At 42.2% G+C, this 13,081-nt stretch overlaps 1 protein-coding gene across 3 annotated transcripts in view; it reads left to right on the top strand.

Annotated features, from left to right (window-relative positions):
• The window catches only part of LOC111864440 (neural-cadherin), a 447,734-nt gene that overhangs the window by 82,345 nt on the left and 352,308 nt on the right, over positions 1–13,081 (top strand). For all 3 annotated transcript variants that reach the window (XM_023851677.2, XM_023851678.2, XM_023851676.2), the window contains exon 2: positions 4,055–4,198. In XM_023851677.2, coding sequence (XP_023707445.1) covers positions 4,055–4,198 — 144 coding nt within the window. The remainder of the gene's footprint in view (positions 1–4,054; positions 4,199–13,081) is intronic.

The following is a 13,081-nucleotide window of genomic DNA, read 5'->3' on the forward strand; positions in this document are numbered from 1 at the left end:
ACTCGGAGAAAACCTGCCCCAGCGCCACTTTGTCCACCACAAATCCCACTTAACCAGACCCAGGATCGAACCTTGACCGCCGTGGTGGGAAACCAGCGACTAACCGCTTGAGCTATGGCGCGGCCCCTTTATGGACTCATAGTCATGTTCACGTAATCCCTGCATTTGACCCCACCCTGAGCCTAGTTAATTCCAGCACGCTCCTTCAAACCAAATTTTATAAAGATTAATTTCAGGATTCTCCTCGTAGGTCTTCCAAGTGATCCCTCTTTTTATAGATTTTTGTAACATAAACTTTTTTATACGTTTCACAGTTAAATTATACATAATACATGTTCAGCCGAGCTGTAGTCTAGGTGAATAGCTGAATGATGTTCATCATAAAGCAGTTTTTGTCCAATTGATTACTTCTGTTTATTAGACCCGGTAATATCAGCGCTTTGCTCCTTATATAGCGTCCCATTACGTACACCATTTGAGCTTACTGGCCTGCTATTTTTATAACAGAACCACTTTCTTGACCTATATTGATAAAACAAGCATTCATGTCTTTTGTTCGTAAGTTGAGTAGAAAAAGAAGGCGTCCCCCTTTGAAACTGTAATCAATCATCAGGGCTTTGAAATAAAATCAGCCCTCAGCCCTAGCGTTGGAGAAAGCTGCCGCATCCAAGCATATTGATGGAAATGTGCTTCAGATTTTTTGTTCGAGTGGTAGGCCTGCTAGGTGTGGATTCGATGCTTTCGTTTGCATTACAGACACTTGTGGTCCACACCAGCTTATGATCCGATGTGTCTGGTATCTTATCTCACGAAATGTGCACACAGTAATTTCATCCAAGCATTAAATAAAACTGCTATGTTGCGACGAATAGCTGTTAGTTAGTTAGTTGCCTGGTAGCGCAGTATTGTCGCGTGGTGAGAACTGAAGGAACCAACGTCTTTCCTAGTTACTCCTGCTGTACACTATCTCTCGGCTTCTACAGCTTAACGTAATTTTTTATGAAAAGCGTTTCAGTGAAGTGTTGCCGTGTTTTTTAAATGGAAGTCTTAAAGGCCCAGTGTCAGATTTTACGCGGACAAGACTTAATTTCTAAGCTGTTCACGCATTTCAGCCGGAAAGCGGAGAATGGATGGTGTGTGTGTGGCGTTGCCAAGTCGCAAGAACACAATTCTCTTACATATGGCTAGATCTTTTGACATGTTCTAGCGACATTGCAGCATTGGATCCCTGTCTCTCTCAGCAGAGAACCTTCACTCCCTGTCCTCGCCTGAATCCTAATGTAGTATCTTTTGACCATTCTTTTTCTTTAAACTCTCGCATATGAGCATCCGGGATGTGCTGTTGAGATCAAACTCGACTAAACGGTGTGTCTACACTGTGTAATTGTATTAAGAAGTAGTTACTCTCTTGTGTGCTAAGCACATTCCCGCGCAAGCAGAGTCACTCAACAATAGCACGTCTATTGCTATGCAACAGGTCAGCAAACAAGCCTTCGTAACAATAGAATACGGCGTTTTCTTTGGGGTCCGTGCGGAATGATTATAAAGAAGTGTTCGGCAGCGGCAGACGGATAGCTCACAGATGACTGATATAAGTTGTTCTCATTAACAAGCATTGAAGACTTATGTCGTTTTTGCCCGTTGGACGTGAGGCTACATAGCACGACATCGCGTGTGTTCGCCACTGGCCTGAAAACTCGTTTGCATGCTTCGCCAAATACGAGTGTTATATTATGATATTCCGACACAAACTTTAAATTAATGATCAACATTGGTTATTTTGTCTGTTGTCGAAATTAACTACACCCCAATGAAATACAACTCAACCTCTTGTTTATCACCGTTTCGTAATTATGATTAGGCCTAGTTCCGTTTGCGCTGATAATGCGGACCATGCATTGGTTATGCACCGAGAGTCTGTACGCAGGTTGAATGATAGAATATTCAGTTGGGTACTTATGTCAGTAATATTGGCAGTGACAGATGTCAGTAGACAGCATGTTCACTGTGCTAAATCCGTAATTATCGGTCATAATTACAGGAAAACAAAGCGTCAATCTATCCGTGAGTTTGACGCATATATCCACTTCATTTACTGGCAGTCTAGCGGCAAACAGCTGGCGCCAGGCAGGAACATAATTTGATCTAACCATTGGCGTGCGAATTTTGTTTTATATGACTGGATTACGGTGATTCCTTATTATTTTGAAGATACTAGTACTGATTCGCCGGTCATGGTGCCCGAACGGTCTGAGGCATGTACTGTCTTCTCTCGCTCGGAAGACGGGACCGTGGGTTCGAATCCCACATAAGACATGAATATTTGGTGTGTGTATGTTTTTATTCCGTGTTTATGTTGTCATGTGTTTAGGTAGAGGCCTTGCAACGAGCTGATCGCCCGTCCAAGGAGCCCTACCGTCTGAAAAATAATCAATGAAACTGATAAATCAGCCATATGCTCCAAAGTGGGAGCGAAGAGGAAGGAAAAATAATACTGATTTTCCCTTCCTTCCATGCTTTCTTTAGCTGTAAGGCTGCAGGAATGATAATGAGTAGGATACGTACGGGAAGAGGAAGAATATGAAAGACAAGAAGACGTTGACGTGAAGTAAAGACAGAAATGAGAACTATATATCTGCAGGCTGAACAGCGGACGAATAGGAATGAGTGGATTTTTTTTTCCTCTGATCTCTCTCTTACTTTATTTTGTCCTTTCCCCAAAATAGAACTACTGAGTTACGGCATTTCGACGTTCTATGCATGCCAATGCATTAAAAAGTACAGAGGCGTGTTACTGCCTGCTTCCTTGCCCACCCCATGATTTCGCGGATCAAGGAGGACTGCACTATTGAGTGGTTGGTTGGTCTTCAGAATTCCTTTTTGCTCTGCTTAATTATTTCGTTACTCAATTTATTATTTAGTCATTTGATTAATTTACTCAGTCGGTTCGTTAGTGATTTAATTAGAATGTCTTTCGCTTTAACTCGATTATTTTTCCAGTCTGCTTGATCCCTTCTTGTGTATGGTATTACATCAAGTATAAAGGCTTTGATTTTTTGCGAGGGAAGGGATCCTACGCAAAAAGTTCTCAACAAAGAGATGCTTTGTCGCCGTTGTTTTTAACGTCTTTTCGCGATATAAGAAAGCCGAATTGATTAGAACTCAACACAACAGGTTTTGCTCTCTGCCGATGATGTTAATTTATTGAGAGGCAACATAAATACATAGAAAATTATCAGATGCTTACAATTATAAAGGAGAATAATGTAGAATTACAGAGAACCCTAAATGGGTGTTCTGTGCCTCCGCCAGAATGCAGGTCTCTCGAAAATGTGACAGACTTAAAATATTTTGGTGCATCAGTAAGAAATTGAAATTACATTCACGATTAGAGTGAGAGAATATTAAAATCCGGGATTTCCAGTCAGAATCGTAACAGAAATGAAGACATCAGAGTATACAAAACTGTTATTCTGCCCGTTTTGTACGAGTGTTAAACAAGGTTTATGGAATGAGCATGTGTTGAGTGTGTTCGAGATAGGTTGATGAGTGTATCAGGGTGTTCATAAAAGATTGTTGTGAAATATAACAAGGAGATGAGATGGCTCGGATTTGTATCACGTATCTGTGACGCGAGAAATCTGTACATTTTCATCATAAAGCCGAAAGGAGCGAGACCGCTTCGGAGGCCTGCCTAGTTGTAGATGAGATTCGTTTTAATGTGGTAGAATTTGAGGATGTGAGTATGCGGACTCAGTTCAAATAGCTCTGTCTAGGTCTAGTGGCGAGATTTTGTGAGACTGTAATGAGCCCTCTGGTTCTGTAGAAGATTGAAATCGCTTCACCATTCACCAACGATTAGCTTCTGAGGGAAGTCCAATCCAGTAAATTGCTGCTAGTCCTCACCAGCTTAGTCGTTCTAGGTTTCGGGCCCCTTAGGGACCCATGGCCATATTTGTGTCTGACTACTACAACTCACTCCCCTGAAGGAAGTTCCTACTCCGTGGAGTGAGTTAAATGAAATGCTTACCGCGACCCTTGTTGTTTGTTGCAGTAACTAAGTTCATCCGCATTGGGATCGCCGATAAGAATGACAACCCCCCGTTTTTCGACAAGGCGCTGTACGAGGCGGAAGTGGACGAGAACGAGGACATCCAACACACCGTCCTCACCGTCACCGCCAAGGACCACGACGAATGTGAGTAATGCTGCTTATCTGACGCTGTTCACTGTGGCACGAAGTTCAGGGGCCGTTGTAAATGAAACCTCACATGCTAAATTACCTGAGTGTAATCTTTCTTCCTCAAAATCTGAGTGTTATATAAAGAAGATACTTCCTTAAATATTTTAGCTCATATATGAGGGAAAGTCAATAAATAGGTCTCAAATGGAAGTGAAACAGCTATAATTAGCTTTCTGTGCGTATTACTAGGTAGCAGCACAGTCCAGCTTCATGACAGTCTCGGTAGCAGATGCGCATGCGCGTCTTCGGAGACTGGATTTAGTAATGAAAATGGCTACCGTGCTTGAGGACAATACTACCGAAGAGCAGCGTTGTGTTGTGCGTTTTTATTGGCAAAATTACTCAACGCGAAAGGTATTCATAAAGATATGTTTCATGTTTATGGTGAGAAGTGTGTGTCAGTTAAAGCTGTTCACATCTGGGTCGATAAATTCTCTCAAGGACTTTCGAAAGTCGCTTATGCTGCCCGACGAGGTGCGGAAGTGGCTGAGACAACAGTCAAAAGTCTTTTATGCTGCTGGTTTCCAGGCACTGGTAAAGCGATGGGACAACTGTATCAGTGTTGATGGAGGGTATCTCGAGAAATAAATGTTCTTTGCAGGTTTTAATATCACATGTTTTACGATTTATATCCATTTTTGGCATACTTACTAACTTTCTTGTAAATAATTGGTAAGAACAGAAGTTTTACGATTTATATCAATTTGTGGCCTATCTACTAACTCTCCCTCGTACATAATTGGCAAGAACAAAAGTCTATAATGTTAGTATCACTTAAGTATAATTATCTTAATGTAATGAGACTTAGTTGGGAACCTATATATTTCAGTCACTATAATAATTTCTACGGACTGGACAAACGTTGTTCGACTCGTAGCGGGAGAAGGAATTTTTGGCTCCACCATCAAGTCCAGACAGACCCTGAAACTCACGCACTTCCTTCTAGAACCAACATGTCACGTTTACCTTGTACTTGAAATGAAGAGGCGTTACCTTTTTTTGTTTTCAGCGTACTTTCCTTATTTTGAGATAAAAATACAGCGGAGTTATTAGATCACGTTTCTGTCTGTGTATCCCTCCTAATGTACTAGGTTTATATGGCTTATGGCATCACCTTGCTGTCTGTGTATCCCCTTATTTTTTCGTTTTCTATTTGATTCGTGTCGTATAAAGGGAAGATAGGCGGTTAGTTCTTCTCAGAACTTCTTATATTATTGTACAGAACTCGGCATGGAATTAGGTTATAATGTTCTGTGTGACGTTTTTGAATGTCTTTGGCCCCTTCTTATTCCACAGTGAACAGTTTATTTATGCATGTTTTGGATGTAAGAATTTTGAAACCCCGGTAGTAATGCCGACGTTCTCAACTAACGTACATGAGTTTCAGTATTTATCATTCCACCGCTGGTACGTAATTGTTTTAACAAGTCATTAGGGAATTATTATTGTACAGTCCAGCACGCACAGTTTTTATTTGCTGTCACCACGTATTTCGACATGTGGCCGTCATCGTCAGCGACACGAACGTGCATTTCCCACTGCTCCCTGTTTCAGTATTCGGTGCGCCTAGTCAGTTCCACAACGGGAAATTAGTAAATATTGTTATTCTACGTTTGCGGGTCGAACATCGCGATCAGTTCTTACTCTCCTGGTTCCTATTCTGGAGCTAAGATGTCATTGTAGTGCTTTACGCGAGGCTACTTCCTCTTCCGCCCATACCGTTTCCGATTAATGATTTACTAATCATCTAATCGCTACTCTGTTGAATTCGTTAGAAAGTCATACAATACCAGAGACCAGGCTGTCTCTAAGGGAGGTAACAGGAAAATAAACAATAAAAATTGTGATAAAGCATATACGGGCATGAAACTAAGATAGAAACGGAGGTGAAACTTCTTTGCAACAAACCAAGTGCAATATTATATTTAAGCATCCTGTTGCACTCTATACGATAAATGATATGAACTCCGTTCCAAATGCAAACAATATATTATATGTCCTTGATCTTGCTCTCCTTTACACTACATGTTTCGGCCTCAAAAGTGCATGAAAATGAGCGCATAGGATTAAATGGGGAATTTGTGAAACCATTTTGAGTGTACCGCTAGCGCCATCTATGGAGTAAAAACTGGACACTCGGGACTGAAACCTTACAGAGACCCGTCACACCATATTGGTTTTCTCTGTGAGTTGGTAACCTCATTGTTGATAAGGATGATCCAGACTGGGTTGACTGGTCGGATTGGTTAAGCATGCCATATGGGCCGATTCCTTGAATTTCCTATACCTGCTGCTACTTTCAGTTTCCCAACCAACCCTGTGACCGTCTCCATAGGCATGTTGGGCTAATTTTGATCTCTCTAGAACACTCTCTTTGAGATTGTGTCTATGTTCCCGGTGCCGACACGGCTAGAGGTTTGCCTGTTTCGCCAATGTAGCTTCTGCCACTTTCACAGGGAATGCTATAAAGGCACTGCACCCTCTATCTCCGATTCTTAGTTTCAGGTCCGTGCATGCTTTATCGCAGTTTTCATTATCTCCCTTCTACAAAGCCAGTCGTATGTATTGATATAGCTGTAGTTATACCGTACTGACATGGGTTGTCCAGTGACTGAGGTTAGCTCTTTCTAAGGGACCCAACAGTGTAGATGTCTCCCAATCGCCAGAGGGCGGAATCTAAGGGACCCAACAGAGTAGATGTCTCCCACTCACCAGAGGGCGGAAAGAGATCCAGTTTCCGAACATTATGTTCTCTGGTTTTTAGAATAGAGGACGATGGGCAAAGTCCAAAAACCCAGTAATTCTGATCAAATGAGAGACAAATTACAGGCAAGAACTGGAGAAAGAAAACAGTACAAAAATGAACAAACAAGAAAGAAAGAAAGATGAAGAGAGATGCACGAAGAACGTAATAACAGAGAACTGCTTAACACAATAAAATTCGTATTATAAACAAATATTATTACATTTTAGGTAGAAGATTATGAAATATTATTGAGTAAAACATCTCCGATTGCAAATATGTCGAGATCTTTACCCACAACGTTGGCAGCACAGGTGCACCGAGCAGAAGGACAGTGTTTATTAGAGGGACAAACACCAAACAATGAGAAGTTCCTAAGTTTGCAGGGAGGAACACGAAGGCTAACATTTTCCAAAAGCGAAGCGCAGGATTTAAGACTACAATGGATCTGAACAGAAATAAATGCATGAAGGTGATGTCTCCTTTTACGTAACGGATGTACACTTAATTTCTCTAAGGCAGAAGTATAGCGACAAGGAACATGAAGGAACAAAACTGACGAAAACAGACGGAAGCAAAATTCTGCTGGATGCGCTTAAGTTTGTTGGCATCGGTAGATATGATAGAATTTGACCTGACTAATATAAAGTTTTTTTTTCCCCTTGGCACTACAGCCCCAGTGGGCCTAGGCCTACCTCCATGAACTTCTCCGTTCACTTCGGTTTTTCTGGAGCTTACACATACTGTAGGACTCCTTGGGCGGGTGATCAGCTCGTCGCAAGGCCTCTACCTGTACACAGACACAGAAAAATGCACACAAACATCCATGCCCTGAGTGGGATTCGAACCCACGATCTCGGCTTCCGAGCGAGCGAAGACAGTGCATGCCTTAGACCGCTCGGCTACCGTGGCCGGCAATATAAAGTATAGCACATATAAACAATCCGTGAAAGAAAATCTTAAGGTTATGGAGGAAATAAGGCCTAATAGCTTTATGCATTCAGAAAATATGAGATCAACATAATTGTGAAAATATAATAATAATAATAATAATAATAATAATAATAATAATAATAACAGTAACGGGCGTCAGTGTTTACAGTTCGCTTTCGTTTAGTTGATATTCGTGAGCAGTTCATATACTATTAAAAATAAGTTGTATAAAGCGTTTTCTGCCATTTCATCTTTAAATGCCTTTAGCAAGAGCTCCATGCTAAAATGCCCTTTTTTTTTTATTCGCTTAGTGGGGGTGGAGTCCAGCTGTGTCCACTCGGCACGGCGGCCACTGATTGGCCTATTGCACCTGCCCCGGGTGATTATGATGAAGGAGAATTTTGTGGAATGAAGATTGACAGGGGAATCCGAAGTATCGGAGAAAACCCGCCCCAGCGCCACTTTATCCACCACAAATCCCACTTGACCAGACCCGGGTGGGAAGCCAGCGACTAACCGCTTGAGCTATGGCACGGCCTAAATTTCCTTTGCTCATTTCACACTTATATAACGTCCTCTGCCTCATGTTCAGTGTTCAAATTTGACTATTATTGACCCTTGTATGCCACTGTAAGGAGCAGCTGTGTTGGTCTTCTTGCTCCCAAGTTTTGCAGAAGTTCACCTGGCCCTTAACAATTTTACGCCGTGTTTAGAAGAAACCAATTGCAGTTAGTGACTAGCTGTGCTTGAACTGAACGGGGGATTTGGTTCCAAGATAGCATGCTTAACTTTGTGCTACTCTGTCACACTGCAAGTGTGCGAAGAGACGCTTCTTGTTATCACGTTCACGCTGTAGCTGTTTACTTATAGGATACTGAGAAACGGGAACAGCTTTGCGTACCTTCCTTCGCCGATATTTTCAGTGGTAACCTTTGCTATTATTATTATTATTATTATTATTATTATTATTATTATTAACCACTGTCCTGCACTGTGCTCCTCTACTGCCAACCTCTTGGATAAAGATCTCGACATATTTGCAATCGGAGCGGTTTCTCTCAGTCGTATTTTAAATCTTCTACCTAAAAGTATTAATAATATTTAAGGCTCTGTTATGTGGTTCTTAGTTATTACGTTCTTTGTTTATATCTCTTCAACTTTGCTTTTGTTTCCTTACTTCGGGATAGCGTAGTCGGTATAGCTACTGGCTACTGGCTGGACGATCGAGGGGCCGGCAGTTCGACTCACCTAGGGAAAAGAATTTTCTTTTCTCCACGACGTCCAGACCGACTCTGGGGTCCACCCAGTCTCCTATCTAATGGGTTCCAGGGGTTCTTTCCCTTGGATAAAACGGCCGGGGCGTGAAGCTGACCACTCACCTCCAGCTGTTGCCGAGGTTGAGAAAATGTGGCTCTGTACATGACGTAGTGCTTAATTAGTTAAGCACAGGGACAACTTTGCCTTTTTACCTTTATTATTACTATCTCCCAAATTACAAACTTTATTATTATTATTATTTTATTATCGTCTTTAGTCAAATGTTATAAATTGCATGTTTTGTACTTTTTATTTGTTTCCTTCACTCGAGCTCACTCTGTAATTGACCGTTGGTCTACTACGTTAGTAGTCAAATAAATAAGAAATGAATAGAATTATTTGAAGTTGCATTATACTAATATCCGAATATATATACGTAAATACGTAATATTACATAAAACGATGGGTATACATTAAAGTGTACTTGTTATTTTTTATGCGAGTTCTGACAGGAAATGGCTTTGAAGGCTAATTGATGGGTTTTAAGGAAGCAGGTTAGAGATCAGTTGAAGCATTACAGAAAATACGGTCACCAGCAAAGACTCGTTATGGTTCTTGATAAAGAAGTGTGCTCTTTTAGTTCAATGAACTTGAAGTGTCTTTTTGTGATCAAGCAATTTCCTGAAGTGCAATGCAATTAAAATCTCTAGGCCTACATATGAAATTATTCAGAATGAAGGAACATGAATTTGAGGTTACCTCGACACCTCTTCATTATCTTGAAAGGGAATCCATACAAACTCCGTGGTTTTAGTCCGCAAGTGAACTATACCGACCGAGTGACATCCGCTTGTCGGCGAAGTTAGTGCCAACTTTGGGCCGCACCATAGCTCAAGCGGTTAGTCGCTGGCTTCCCACCGCGGCGGCCCGGGTTCGATCCCGGGTCTGGTCAAGTGGAATTTGTGGTGATCAAAGTGGCGCTGGGGCAGGTTTTTTCCGAGTACTTCGGTTTCCCCTGCCAATCTTTATTCCACCAATTGATCCATAATCACCCTCACCTATCATCTGGGGCTGGTACAATAGGCCAGAAGTGGCCGCAGTACAAAGGACTTAGTCCCACCGCACTAGAAATAAAAAAATAATAGTGCCAACTTTAGCGGATAGAGGATGTCGCGTGGTCAGCCCAACCAACCCCCACGGCCGTTAATCTCGGTTTCATAGACCGGAGCCGCTATTTCTTTGAACTAGCTCCTCGGTTGTCCTCACGAGGCTGAGTGGACCCCGTTCCAGACCCACTGCTTCTCAGAAAATTTGGTTGCGCCGGTAATCGAACCCTGACCACTAGACCACAGAGGCGGTCGGAAGGGAATCCATACTGTAACAGTTATTCATAATGTGTTTCTTTGTTTTCAGGGCAGTATTTTGCAACTTATTCCAGATTTTTCGAACATATGTCCTACATGGTGCATGCTTCAAAAAGGTCTTCCTGCTGGATGTATGTCTGAGTAGAGAACAGGATTTTCACTCTGTGGCACACTTCAGAAATCGTCTTATATTCGTAGACGACTGACAATCCGATCATGGTGATGAGCAATAGTAAATGTCTTACATTGGTAACAAGGACTGAATGTGAACAATGTAGGTAACACAAAGTCAACAAGTGAGGAAGTTTTATAAAGTTACATGGAAGTGAAACTTGCGTTAAGAAACAAGGTGTTAGTAGAATTGTAGCAGCGTATATGAAATCTGTAAGATATCATGAAGTGTACCATATTTTACAAAAAAAAGGGGGGGGGATAATCTGAGAGCCTACAATATATCGTTCGGTGGGAGACGACACGCGTCATATCGCACGATGCATGTTAGGACCCTGACGTAATCGATAGGCCAGTAGCTTTCAATATCATCCCGTACAACTTCGATTCGAAGCGGGCTTAGTATGCGTTATGTACTTGCAATAATCCTAAACCCCTGTTTGTGTATTAAACATTCAGGCAGTCGCCTTCTTGTGAATAATTGGCACGTGAGAGCTACGCATTGAAAGAAGTGTCCATACGCGATACGCATCTGAAATTAAGGAGAAGATTCCGGTATAAATTTGAGGCATGAGGAAAGCTATATATGCGAGCTTAAATAAGCTTAGACAGAGTCGCCATTGGACAAATAAAAAGAACGGAATCCAAACGCGTAGCTCTTACTGAAGATAAATTGAAAGAAATCCCTACCGGGCTTGAGCATTGCCCTTAGATGCCTGTCACATGTTTCAGCTTTCAAGTTTGCTCTGCTTCCGAAAAGGAACTACAGCGCATGAATGTAGCGCAAGGAACGAGTACGTCCGCTGTCGGCTGTGATCTGGGTGGAGTGTGTTCTTGATTATGGCCTCTGGGCTTGTCGACGGCGTCGCGTGTCCGAATACACGTGGAGAGAGTTTAAGTGAGGAGCTTGTTTCTTTTTCGTTGACTGGTGCGACAGACTATCAGATAATCTCCCCGTATTGAGGCAATTCGGAAATCGGAATAGAGGTGGCTGTGATCCCTGGGACGTAGAAGAAAAAATGAGGATGGATGTACACGGATTTGCGAATAATCGCTGAGAGAATTTCTTGTAATTCCCGGCGCCAGTTGCCATCCTCCAAGGAAAGTGTCTGGGACGGCACGTACTGTTGACAGTGTGAACGGGTGCTCTGGTTACAGTGATAAGGAAGTAGCAGGTTTACGAACACTCCCGAGTAACATAGCGTTAGCCGGTGATTAAATTCATTTGAACTGTAATTTCTTGGAGTGGAGTCCGTCTTCAGAAGCTGATGGTTCCACGACTGGTCAGTACATTTTTTACGTTATAAAAACAGGGAGGTTCATCACCGTGTGGACCCTCCTTTGATCCAGGACACGTAAGAGTCCAAACCACGTCCTGTCCTATATAATATAAGCTTTGAGGTTTTCACGGCGGTGACTATGAAGAATGCCGTCTTCTGGGATGTAGCACCGTGTAGATCTTGTGTGAACAGACGTTTCGGAGGAAAATATCGCCTCCATCTTCAGGGTAGAAAAATCTGAGGCAGGAACCAGCATGAGCAGGTGGCTGCAGACTGAGTCACCAGTCGGTGACATCAGCTGGGTGTTTTCGACTGGTGACTCAGTCTTACAGCCACCTGCTCACGCTGGTTCCTCCCTCTCAGATTCCTGTACCCTGAATATTGAGGCGATACGTTCCTCCGAAACGTCGGTTTCCACAAGATCTACACGGCGCCACATTCCAGAATATGATATTCTTCATATTCTGTGTAATGTTCTATCTTACCCTTTCGACCTAGGCCTCCCAATCGGCCTATACCTTTGGGTTTTTTGACTATTTTTTTTATACATTCGTTATCTCCCCATGTTCTGTCTGTCTTATTGTCCTTGATCTGATGACTGAGAATATCTGTGAAGATTATAAATTATATAGCTCTCATATATTTTCCTCAGCCGATATGTTACTTCCGCTGTATGGGTTCAGGTTTTCCCATTGCACTGTTTTCCAAAACAGCCCCAGTCCGTGTTCTTCCCCCAGATGAAGGACGTCATTTCGTGTGCCTATAACAGGTAGAATTATGGTTTTGTAAATGCTGTTCTTCAGGACACATCGGACACGTGCCCCATATGTGAGCATATAGTTATTTTCATCATGGAGGTATCCTGAAAGGCAATGGGCCTGCTTAGCCCCGTAACGAAGGGCGTGCTCACAGGGTTTGGAACCGTCCACTTCTTCCCATGTGATGTATGTGGTACGGCATAAGTAATGTTCTTTGTGATAAAAACTCTTCGCAAAATGCACGTTTAATGACGAAAAAATAAGCAATATTTATGAGAAAATTTTGATTTGATTTTGAACCTGTGTAATGAAATGTATGTTTTATTTCTCCC

This window comes from Cryptotermes secundus, unplaced genomic scaffold, assembly GCF_002891405.2.
Source record: "Cryptotermes secundus unplaced genomic scaffold, Csec_1.0 scaffold621, whole genome shotgun sequence".
Taxonomy (NCBI): Eukaryota; Metazoa; Arthropoda; class Insecta; order Blattodea; family Kalotermitidae; genus Cryptotermes; species Cryptotermes secundus.